The 11,676-nt window shown below is 43.2% G+C and overlaps 1 protein-coding gene across 4 annotated transcripts in view; it reads left to right on the top strand.

Moving 5' to 3' along the window:
- The first annotated feature begins 222 nt into the window (after positions 1–222).
- Positions 223–11,676, top strand: part of SEC24D (SEC24 homolog D, COPII coat complex component) — a 111,927-nt gene continuing 100,473 nt past the window's right edge. For 2 of the 4 annotated variants that reach the window (XM_012531371.3, XM_033419336.2), the window contains exons 1-3: positions 223–623; positions 2,802–2,960; positions 11,083–11,212. In XM_012531371.3, the coding sequence (XP_012386825.1) occupies positions 2,843–2,960; positions 11,083–11,212 (248 nt within the window). In that variant the 5' untranslated portion in view covers positions 223–623; positions 2,802–2,842. The remainder of the gene's footprint in view (positions 624–2,801; positions 2,961–11,082; positions 11,213–11,676) is intronic. The other 2 variants (XM_033419338.2, XM_033419337.2) reach the window with 1 other exon arrangement.

Below are 11,676 nucleotides of genomic sequence, written 5' to 3'. Positions count from 1 at the left end.
CCTTTAGACTGTAATCTCTTCGAGATCCAGGAAGCGTGTACCTTCCGGTATCGGCAGTGCAGTGCCTGAAATATCCTAGTTACTCAAGTAATATGTAATGAATGAACAGCCGAATCTGCAACCTGTTGAATGAAAGAATGAATGAACCCTCAATACAAACTCCCTCCTTCCTACGGGGCTCCACGGTGAAAATGTTGCTCTGATTCAGCAACAGCATTAAAATCTTTGACCTGTTGGAGGGAAAGGAACAGGCAAACAAGACGGACAGGAAGGGCCAAAAAGACAAAAAAAAAGGGAGGACGCGCGGCCAATACGCGTGCCGCGCTGGGTGGCGGGCGCCGCCGCAGGCCCCGCCCTGCCGGCGTTTGTGCGCGTGCGCCGGCTGGAGCGCGGCGGCTGGTCGGAGCCCGGGCGCCGGGGGCGCGCAGCCGGGAGAGTGTTTGACGTGGCAGTTCCCAGCCCAGCTGCAACTCCGCGAGCGAAGCCACCCTGTGGGGACACCGGCCCAAGGCGAGGCACGGCGGGAGAAGCGGCCGCCGCGGGACCTGGGTCACCGGGGGCAACCGGCACTGGGAGCAGAGCGCAGGCTCTCGGAAGCCCGGCGGCGTGCGGGAGCCGACCAGGTAATGCCTCGCCCAGCCTAGCTGCGCTCCGGCCGGACCGTCCCCAGGCACAGCTGGAGTGGGGTGCGGTGCCCGGACGGGGTCAGGGGTGGGCAGAGGCTGGATGCTCACCTGTGGCAGGGCAGCGGAGGAGACCTCCTACTTTGCTCCTTTAGCCCCTTCGTGCAGTTTAATAATTGGGGGTGGGGTGGGTGGGCGTGGGCATTTTTTACCCGCCCCCATCTTTGTGTCTGGGGATGCTGGAACTAACTCCCTGATTACGGCCCTCAGTAGCCACGGTATTCCAGCGTCGCTGCCAGTGGTTTTCTGATCTCCGTATCAACTTAATTTCCCCTTCTTTGGAGGAAGGGAATGTTGTGAATTCTCATGGTAATATTGGCAGCTGTATCTTCAAGCTTCGGGACAGCCTGATAGTGAAACTGATTTGTCCAAATCCGAACTTGGCCCAGGGGGAGATTCCATCTTGGCTGGAATGGTCGAGTGACAGCGGACTGGGGGTTGTCCTGGGCTTGAAGCTCCCCAGATTTTGAGCCTCGGTCTGCTCGTGGCAAGTGGCTTTCTGCCATGTTGCCTCTTGAAGCTGAGTCAGGTTTCTGTAACTTGGGGCTCCGTGTGAGGAAGTTTGACGTGGCAAACTGGATTGCGTGGGGAAGCAAATTCCTGCCAGGACCAGTTAAGAGGGACCCGACTGCTTCCTGCTCTTTGGAGTGAACATCCCTGCCTTTCCTTTCTGTCACTCAGCAACAGGCTGCTACGTAGGTGTGTTCCTGCTGACTTCCTAAATGCGCTTGGTTGGATGAGCTTGACCAAAGCTCAGGCTGCCACGTCTCTCTCCGCTAAGTGGGAGGAGGGAAAATATATTGTCAGTAACACAGTGGACCAGCAGGCCTATCTCTCCTTTCTTTAGATCTCCCTTTCCAAGGAGAAGAAAGTGATCTTATAATATTTTTACTTCGTTGCTTTAATTTTGGAGTCTTAGAGTTTAATATGAAAACGAAACCAAATGAAGAATGCAGTTTCCTGAATATAGATTTCAGACCTTAGCAGGTTGCACTGAACTTTTAACGTAAAAGGTAGCATCATAAAATGACAAAAGGAAGAATATTCCTATGCTGGGTGAAAAAACTGGAGAGAAATCATAGAATCATTGTTTTATATCTGGAGAGGCTTTTAGAAGCTTTATTTTGTAAGAGGGACCTGATGCCCAGAGAGGTTCTTCAGCTTATTCCGTGTCACACAGCCAAGTATTGGCAGATTTGTAGTGTAAACCCACTTCTCTTGCCAGGATTCAGAGCTTTTTCTATTATAAATTTTTTTTAAGAATAGTTCTATGAAATGTCTCTTATTTGTGAAACTTGGAGAAAATGACAAATTTAAAACAAATTGATGTTTGGGTTCTGAGTAGAATCAAGATAGATCTGTTGTATTTGTGAGTTGTGTGTGTATGTGCCTAAACACATATGCAATTGGACTTTTTTCCTTAGTTTCTTAAATATATGTGCATATGTTCTTAGAGGTATGATATTTAAATTAGAAAGAAAGTCTGTCATCTTTGACCGAGAAACCACTGACAACTCTCAAATAGTTGTAGGCTGCCACCTGGCTTCATCAATATATGACTCATAAAGTCAGTCCATTATCACCTTACCTTCTGCTATATTTGTTGGACTTTTGATTTCTCTTTATCTTAACTGCCTGGTTAAAATGACTAATTAGGATAGCACTAAACTGACACAAGTCAAAACATCTGATTGCAGACTACTGGCAGTTCTGCTGGTCAGTCGATTGAATGACAAGGTGATTATTGCCAGTGACAAGCTCTGTGCTGTAATGGGGCTGTGGAAACCAAAGGCACCAAAATAGTAGATACGTTTATGAGAGACTGTGAAACAGTTTAGTCTTACAATGAAAAAGTGGTTGGCAGCAGTTATTCAGGATTTCATGCCTGAGAATTTGCCTAGGGCTATAGAAGTGAGTTGCTGAGTTCCACAGAGCTATGGTTAGAGCCTTTTTAGGGGGTAATGATATGATATATTGTATGATATGAAGCTGTCTCATGCACCTGATAATTGTACCTTTCCTCAAACCTTCAAAAAACATTTATTAACAGTGTTTATATTTTTAATAATGTTAAGTGACTCAAACCCTCTTGTTAACAATTTCTTTTTTCTGTTGCAGGGTTCTTTTATAGAACTGTTCCTTGGAATGATATTTTCATAATGAGTCAACAAGGCTATGTGGCTACACCTCCTTATTCTCAGTCCCAGCCTGGAATAGGCCTTTCTCCACCGCATTATGGGCACTATGGGGACCCATCTCACACAGGTTCTCCACCAGGTAAAGTGCATTATTTTGACCCATATGTGATTATCGAATCTCAGCCTCAGAGGCATAAGAAGTTCTGAAAGAGCTTTGGAAGAGTTGAATGGTCATGGCTTGAGATTATAGGATTATTTGGAAAAGCCTACCTCATTAGTTTGGTTATTGCATGGACCAGAATGAGTTTGTTTGAAAACAAAGACACTTGCTGAGTGTTTTGTTTTTACTGTTAGACTTGCTCTTGCTATTAATCAGTGGTGTGAGGTTATTGTAAACACTAAAAAACCCCACAAATTATGTATGTGTATATATATATATATATATACACACACACACACACACTATATACTAAATATATGTATATTAAATATATACATATGTTGATATTGGAAAAATATCATTAGATTTGTATGCAGAAGATTACTCAGTGATGATAATAACAAGAAAAACATGGCCTTGTTTTGAAATCATTATTGAATAATATTGGTTGCCTTAAAATATGGTACCCAGCAGGGAATCTTGGCTTTGGAGCAGAGGTGGGAGAAAAAGGAGTAATGGAGTGGGATTGCTATTGCTCTGATGGCAGTTGACACGATGAAGTCACCTCCTGTTATCAAGGGGCTGCTCTGAGGGACCAAGTTTCAGTCAGAAGTGAGGCTAATACGAGCTTGTTTCAGTTCTGATGATCCTAGATTCCTGAAAAATATTTGTGTAAGACAGTTCTTGGGACTTCTGAGGGAATTCTGAGGAATTCAGTTCAAATCCTTGGTGGAAATGGGCTGTGTATAAATCAATGAGTGTCTCTTGGGGTTCACTAAGACTGACTCAGGTGTGTAGGATCCAGGCTGTGCTGAGTAGCATGTATGGGTGCAGAGTCAGCCAGGGGTGAGGAAAGCCTCTAGGGAGGCTTGGTGGTAGCAGCCATGCACAGTTTGCTGTAGAAGATGCTGTGAGACTGTGAATTTCCTGTGGGAAGTCACTCTGATGACTTAGTCTGCCCATAATTTTTAAAAACCTCCAAATGAGGCATCCTCCTCTTGTCCAGGACCAGTCCTCCCCATGACATTTCTAGGTCTGGATCCTGTAGGAACCATTTAACCCATCTCTGGTTTCTTTCTGTCCGGTGGTTCATTCCCGCTCAGCATTTATATATTAACGATAATTATAAATTTCTCTTTGCATGCTTTCCATGTATCAAAAGCTGGTCCTAAAAGATTTACGTGGATTATTTTCTTTAATCCTCATGCAGTGCTACTCAGGACGTTATTAGCCCTATTTTGCAGCTAAGAAAACTGAATGTCTGGTATACGATGATTTATCCAAGGTCACAGAGCTGGTGGTGTAGCCAAGATTCATGCCCCGGTCCCTCAAGAAAACAAACAACAAACTCCAATACACACCTAAGTATAACATTCAGTATTATTCACTTTTCCTACCTGTCTTCACAGCCATCTTCTTAAACAAGTACTCACTTCACTCACTCACTCTCCATCCTTGCCTTGCAGCCCCTCCATGGCTCAGTGTGGTCTCTGCTCCATAGCTTGGGCCCCATCCACCCTTCCCCTTCTCCACCGGGGTGGTTGGTGGCCTCCTATTACCAAATGCAGTAGACGCTCTCCTGTCCTCTTTTGAATTTGACACCGTTTATTGCTCTTGTTTGTACAAAACTCTTTTCTCCTTTGGTTTCAGTGACACTATCCTTTTGTTATTTTTCTTGGTGGGTTTCTGGACATCTTCTAAGGAGTTCCCACCCCTCTACATGACCCTTAAGCAGTGCTGTTTTTCCTTCTTTCTTCTGTCTCCACCCCTCTTTTCCTCTTACTCTGTAGATTTTTTCCCTTAACCGTATCGTTCCATATAAAGTACTAGTCTCTCAGATCTATTTCTCCAGTTCACATGTCTCTCCTAAACTCCAAATCTGTATTTTCAATTGCCCACCTGTTTACATAGGTATATCAAACTCATCATGTCCAAAATAATTCTGTATTTTTTTTATAAAACCTATTTTTTCCTGATATTCTGTATCTCACCCGGCAGGTATCATTCATTCAGCTACCCAAATTAGAAAGTTTCACTGTTTAAAAAAAACTCTTCCTTTTACCTTCTCTAATCCAAATTCTTCTGGGGTAATCGTAAGTGTCTTTTCTACCTATTTCCTTTTTATCCTGTTGTCACTATTCTTGTTCCAGCCATCCACATCTCAGCTGGATTACTAACATGGTCTCTTAACCCTCTCTGCCTTTCTCCAAACATTCAGCCCTGTGCTGGAGGGACTCTTATAGCCTGCAAATCTAATTCTGACTTTCTTTTGCTTCAGACCTTTCCGGAACCACCAGAAAGCCAACCTGTGCCTGTATTTTCTTCCTCCCAGCAGGGTGTACCTCACACTCCTCCTTCAGACTCAGTTCACCTGTGGTGCTTGCAGGCATTTCTGACCATTGTTCTCATCAAGCTATTTGTGAATCCTCTTCTCCTGTGTTCTCTAACACCTGTGCAGCCTCACTACAATTTACCATACTGTGTATAATAGATGTGCCTGAGCAGAGAAGGTCTTCATTCAATGTATGTTCGACGAATGAGTGAATGACCAGCTGCTGCAGTCATCAGCAAAACACTCAGGTGTTTACCAATAATTAAAAAAAACTGTCTTTGTTGGATTAAATCCTTCATGCTTTAATTTAAACCTCTTTCTCCTTATTCAATTCTCAGATGGATACCAGGCTCTCTGACTCTGTATACTTACCTTTCTGTAAATTATGGTGTCTTTGTTTAATGATTTAAGGAGGTCACTAAATTACCCTAGCCTCTATTTCTCTGTGCCGAATGACCTTAGATCTCTTAGTCTTTGGTCATCACGTGCCTTCTTTTCTAGCCTTTTGGTGATCCTTTTGTTATTTTGTGTGTGTGTGTGTGACAGACACAGGCAACTTAGCTGCGGTTCCTTGAAATATCTATTTTACTGTAGATCTGGCCAGTGCTAAGTCTTGGTTTGAATTTCTTAGATGCCATATTGCCATTTGTGCCTGTTGTGTAATGCTAGTGCTATATAATAACAACTATAACAGATTTATTGAGTGAGCAAAATACTTGTGGAGATACGACAATGAATAAAATGAACCTAATCTCTGTCCTTATAGTATTTACTTGTCTGGCAGGACATGCATTAAGGAAATTGACAATGACAGTGCGGGGGAAGCACTATCTTGAGGAGGTAGAGGTGGGCTGGAAGCACACAGTGGGTGCACCTAACCAAGGCTTACAGGTGAAGGGAGTCTTCCTGGAAGGAAAGACCTGAAAGATGAGTGAGAGTTGGCCAGGTAGGGAGGCAGTTTGCTGGGGTTGGGGAGGTGCCACTTTTGAGGACCTGCAAGAGGTTTACCATGGCTGAGGTGTAGAGTGTGAGCAGTGAGAGGTGCCTGAAGTGGAAAGTGGGGCCACTAAGGCTTTATTTAGGCTTTATTCTAAGGGCCGTGGGGTGCTGCTGAAGCATTGTAAGCTGGGAAGGGTCACGATCCCGTGTATATTTTTCAGTTACACTCCACATTAGGAAGAGTGTGGAGAAGGAATCAGAGTGGGCACACTGCTTTCTGGAGCAAGGTTTCTCGTCCTCAGCACTGGTGACATTTGGGGCCAGCTAGTTCTTTGTTGTGGGAGGCTGTGCTGTGCATTGTAGGGCCTTTAGCAGCGTCTGTGGCTTCTGCCCATTAGTATTAGATACCGGTTCTCCCTCTCCTCCCCCAGCCCCCGGCCCCAAGCCCTGGCAACCAAAAGCCCTAGACATTGCCTGTTGTCCCTTCAGGTGCAACATCGCCCTTGGTTGAGGACCACTGGTCTGGAAGCTGAGGGGCAAGAACTGTTGATGTCCTGGAACTGAGGCTGGGGGCTCTGGGGGTGGTGAGGCTTCTGATAAGTAGTGAGCTTATGTAGGTACAGCACCAGGCACAGTGCCTCAGGAACAATAGTCATTACAGTTCTGCCCATATAATAGGGAGTTTATCTTTGTTTATTTTAGATAAACTTTTTTTAACAAATGGTTTTTAATTTTGGTTTTAGTTTGTCAGATCCAGGGCCAAATCCAAGATGTGCTTCTCTGCGATGTTGTTTTGGTCGGGGTTCTTTTGCCAATAACAGAAGCCAGTCTAGCAGAAAGAGATGTGTAAAAGGGTATCAGGAAGCTAAGAGAATATTAGAGAGTCAGAGAACCAGGCTTGGGACTCTGCGGTCCATAGAGTGCGCACCCTACATGGGGCTGTTCCGTCAGCAGCCACTGCCTGTCTAACCTGGAGCCACCATCTCTGCCCCCTGGCCAGGGTCTCCCAAAGGTGTTTGGCTTTGCTGAATTTAGAGCACATGGCAGCCCAGTTTATAAAGGAGTCTAGGAAATGGAGATTCCATCTTTCCAGCTCAGGACCATACAGAAAGGCAAGCCAGAAAGGAATTGGAATTGGTATTGAATAAGCTGGTCTATAAAATCTGTCACTGCATTAAAGGCCAGTTTATGATTTTAGATATTTTTCTTTGAGCATAAGCATAGTTAGATCTTTCTCTTGGTATGGTTTTGCTTTCCTATTAAAATTCTCATACTGCTCTATAAAGAACCTGATTTCTCTTTATCTCTGATCACTTATGAAAATGCCAGTGACGTGGCCAGGCAAAGACTATGACTTTGCAGATAACAGTGATACTGACTTCCCTTTGCCCTGAGTATAGAGTCCAAATGGCACCCAGGACTTTGCAGTCTGACCCCAGCCAACCTGGACAACCTCTGCTCCAGCCACTTTCCCCACCATCTGTTCACACCGCACCTTTTGCCAGTCCCTGATCACACCATGCTCTCTCAGGTCTTCACTTGAGCTTTGCCTTCTGCCTGGAATCCCCTATCCTGTTTCTGTACTAAGACAACTCCTGCCTGTCCTTCAAGATTCAGCTCAAGTAGTCCTTCCTCTTTGAACTTTTCTTGATTCCCCTCGGAAGAGTTAGGTAGTCCCTCTGCACATTACAACACTCGTCACAGGGCACTGTAATTGTTTACATGGTTATCTCTTCCCTAAGAGCTCTTAGCGCCTCAGAGGCACATTGAATGTATGTTGAACAAGAGTGAGTTTGAATCATTGCTATAGAGTTAATTTCCAAAAATAAAAGGGATTGACATGTACACACTACTATATTTAAAATAGATAACCAACGAGGACCTACTGTATAGCACAGGGAACTCTGCTCAATATTATGTAACAACCTAAATGGGAAAAGAATTTGAAAAAGAATAGATTCATGTATACGTATAATTGAATCACTTTGCTGTACACCTGAAGCTAACACAACATTGTTAATCAACTGTACTCCAATATAAAATAAAAAGTTAAAAAAATAAAAGGGAAAGAACATTTTAGTAAGATTGGTGTATGACATTTCTGCTTGAGTAAGAACTGTGTTTTGTTTGTTTTGTTTCGGTTCTGTTTTTAGAAACAAGTTAATATGCGCATCTCATGTACACATGACATGAGTAACTCCGAGGACAGTTTTTTGATTTTCTAGACATATATGAGGGTTGTTGATGAAATTGCTGTTTACCTACTTATTTAAGAAACGAGAATATCTTTAGTTTCTTGTAGTGCATGTGATTGTTTACTGCTTTAGTGCTAGTATTGTAGATTTTCTACTTTTGTCCAAAATAATGTTTTAAAAATGAAAATACTAGTGTGCATATAATTATGGTATATATGTCTTGTTAGAATATAAATCCTTGAAAAAAAGGGCAAGGGATATGGCCAGGGAGAGAAACTAAGATTTCTTGAGAGATTACCTTGATTTATCGGGCATTGTTCTGGATGCTTTTATACCCATCGCCTGATTTAATTCTCAGAACAGTCCACAGAGACAGGGGACATTATTGCCATGGTACAGTGTTAAAAGCTTAGGTTTCGAAAGAACAACGTATCTTGTCAGGGTCACAGGTGTTTAATGGTAGGGGAGGAATACAAACTCCAGTCTGTGTGACTGCAAGCCTCATGTTTTTCTAACTTTGCTGGATTTGGGGTTTAAACTCTATATAAAAATAAGAGTAATATTTGTTGTTTTTGTTCTTGGTATATGGAAAATGGCTAAATATACTGTGACTGTAAAGGTAATATAAAATTTTTCTTAAGTTTGAGGAATCCTGTTTTAAGAAAAGAAACCTTTGTAAAAGTTTCAATAATATTATTCACGAATACTGCCACCTCACTGGTTATATTTCATCCTGCATTACCCGGGCATCTGAGAGCATGCGCTCCAAAGAATTGGCCAAAAAGTTCATTCGGTTTTAAGTAGAAATGAAAGGCACATTTTTCGTTTCACCAAGAACTTTATTGAACAATATATTCATTAACGTATTCATTAACCGAACGAACTTTTTGGCAAACCCAGTGTGACAATGTAAGAAATTCTTTCGGGGCTACTGCAAGGTCATCCAGTCACTTCCCTTACTGTCTGAGCGAATAAACTTTCTAGAAGAAGATAAAAGCAGAAAGGAGATGTTGAGTATGAAATACCATCATGAGGTCAAATGGAGGAGTGCACAGAAGCCAGCCAGGAGGTCACTGGTGGTGGTGCCAGAGAGGAAAATGGGGTCAAAAGTAAATTGAATGGTAGAAAACAAACTTATGGTTACCAGGGGTAAGGGAGGGAGGGATAAATTGGGAGATTGGGATTGACATATACATGCTACTACATATAAAACAGATAACTAATAAGGACCTACTGTATAGCACAGGGAGCTCTACTCAATATTCTATAATGGCCTATATGGGAAAAGAATCTAAAAAAGAGTGGATATATGTATATATGTAACAGATTCACTGCTGTACAGCAGAAACTAACACAACATTGTAAACCAACTATACTCCAATAAAAATTAAAAAAAAAAAAAAAGTAAATTTAATGGCCTGGAGCAAAAACAAGCAGGATGGAAGTAGAGAGAGCAAATAGAAGAAATATACTTCTTCTCTTTTTTTTTCCTTTTAAAAGACTGAAAGAGGTGTCGCAAGTAATCTAGTCTAAGCCTCTCCTTTTGCAGTAAGGGAAAACTGAGGTCCACAAAGATAAACTTCTTTCCCAGAGCCATCCATCTGCTAGTAAGTGGCCAGATGGGGCGTCGAACTGCTCTAACCCAAGCTCAATGATTTTTCTCCTCTTCCATGATTTCTCTAGAAGAAGGAGAGAAAAATGTCTGAGAATGGTTTTAAAGAGAAACCTTTAAAGATCTCTATTGGAGAAGAGCTGCTTATAAATTAAAATGCCGGCACTGCCAAGAGCATCTCTTAATCACGTGTGATTCTGTATTTTGTGGGGTTTTTTGTTTTTTTTGTTTTTGTTTTTGTTTTTCGGTACACGGGCCTCTCACTGTTGTGGCCTCTCCCATTGCGGAGCACAGGCTTCGGACGCACAGGCTCAGCTGCCATGGCTCACGGGCCCAGCCACTCTGCGGCATGTGGGATCTTCCCGGACTGGGGCACGAACCCGTGTCCCCTGCATCGGCAGGTGGACTCTCAACCACTGCGCCACCAGGGAAGCCCTGATTCCGTATTTTGTATGAGTGACCATGATGACTTGAGAAGTCCCTCAACTCTTGAGAATCCTGGAAAAATTATTAACTCTGAAGCCGTGCTCTGGATTCATTGGAGAAACAGATGCTATTCTCCGTTCGTGTTCCTCCTGCTGTATCTCAAATAAAGGCATTTTCAGAGGTCTTTTTCCCCCCATAATTAGAGTTAGGATGTTTTGTGATGCCTCATACTGTTTTTTTTTTGTCAGATTTGTATTCTGATATCCAATGGACATTTCTCACTGTGTATTCTAGCATTCTTTGTGTGATAGTGTGTTCCATCAAGTTGCCTCTCTACCAAATGCAAAGATTTATTTCTTCTATTTTAGTTTCTGTTTAGCGTTAAAAGGATTTCTGCTCTTCTATCATTGTGATGGTCAAATAGTGATGCCACAGCCTGGCATTGGTAAGCAAGATGGTTAAAGCAAGTGTGAAGGAGAACTTGTTCTAACCTGTTTTTCCTCCTCCCCCTCCTATTTTGCATTTTTAACCTAATATCTTTGTGTCCTCTCTCTTTGCACTTTCATACTCTTCTAAACTCATGTCCTTCCCTTGCAGGTATGATGAAGCCAGCAGGGCCTTTGGGGGCTGCTGCCCCCGGGGGGATGTTGCCTCAGGGCCATCCGCCTCATGGACCCCATCAGTTTGGCCAGAATGGAGCTCATGCCCAAGGTCCTCCTCTTCAAAGGTGAGTGAGATTCCAGCCCTCATTTGTATAATCTACTAAAATGATCTTACAAGTCCCTTCTACACTTGCATGTTGGTTGATTGAAACTTTGACCTCCTGATACTGCCCACATCCTCGAAAGGATCTACTGGAAAAGTGCCAGGAAACAAAGCATTTAGAGAAGTTAGGCCAGTGGTAAAGCCTGTGGATTTGATGTGGAAGGCACACGGATGCCAGTGAGGGACTCTTGAAAGGCAGGGTGATAGTAAAAACAACACGGGGAATAAATCATCTGTGTTTATAAATTAAGGAAGGGAGAAGTTGGAGGCAGGCCTGGAAAAGCCAAGGTATGAGATGTGGGAGATGCTGGGACCATGCAACCCCTCAGGACTGTGCCCTGGGAAGGGAGTCCACATCACACCTTCCCTGCTGGAATCCCATTGTTGTTTGTCCTGTGAGGTGTTGCTGGTGAGAATCCCAGTGCC

This window comes from Orcinus orca, chromosome 4 (genome assembly GCF_937001465.1).
Source record: "Orcinus orca chromosome 4, mOrcOrc1.1, whole genome shotgun sequence".
NCBI classification, from domain to species: Eukaryota; Metazoa; Chordata; class Mammalia; order Artiodactyla; family Delphinidae; genus Orcinus; species Orcinus orca.
The sequence above is the reverse complement of the archived record's forward strand: the minus strand, read 5'-3'. Positions and strand labels throughout refer to the sequence as shown.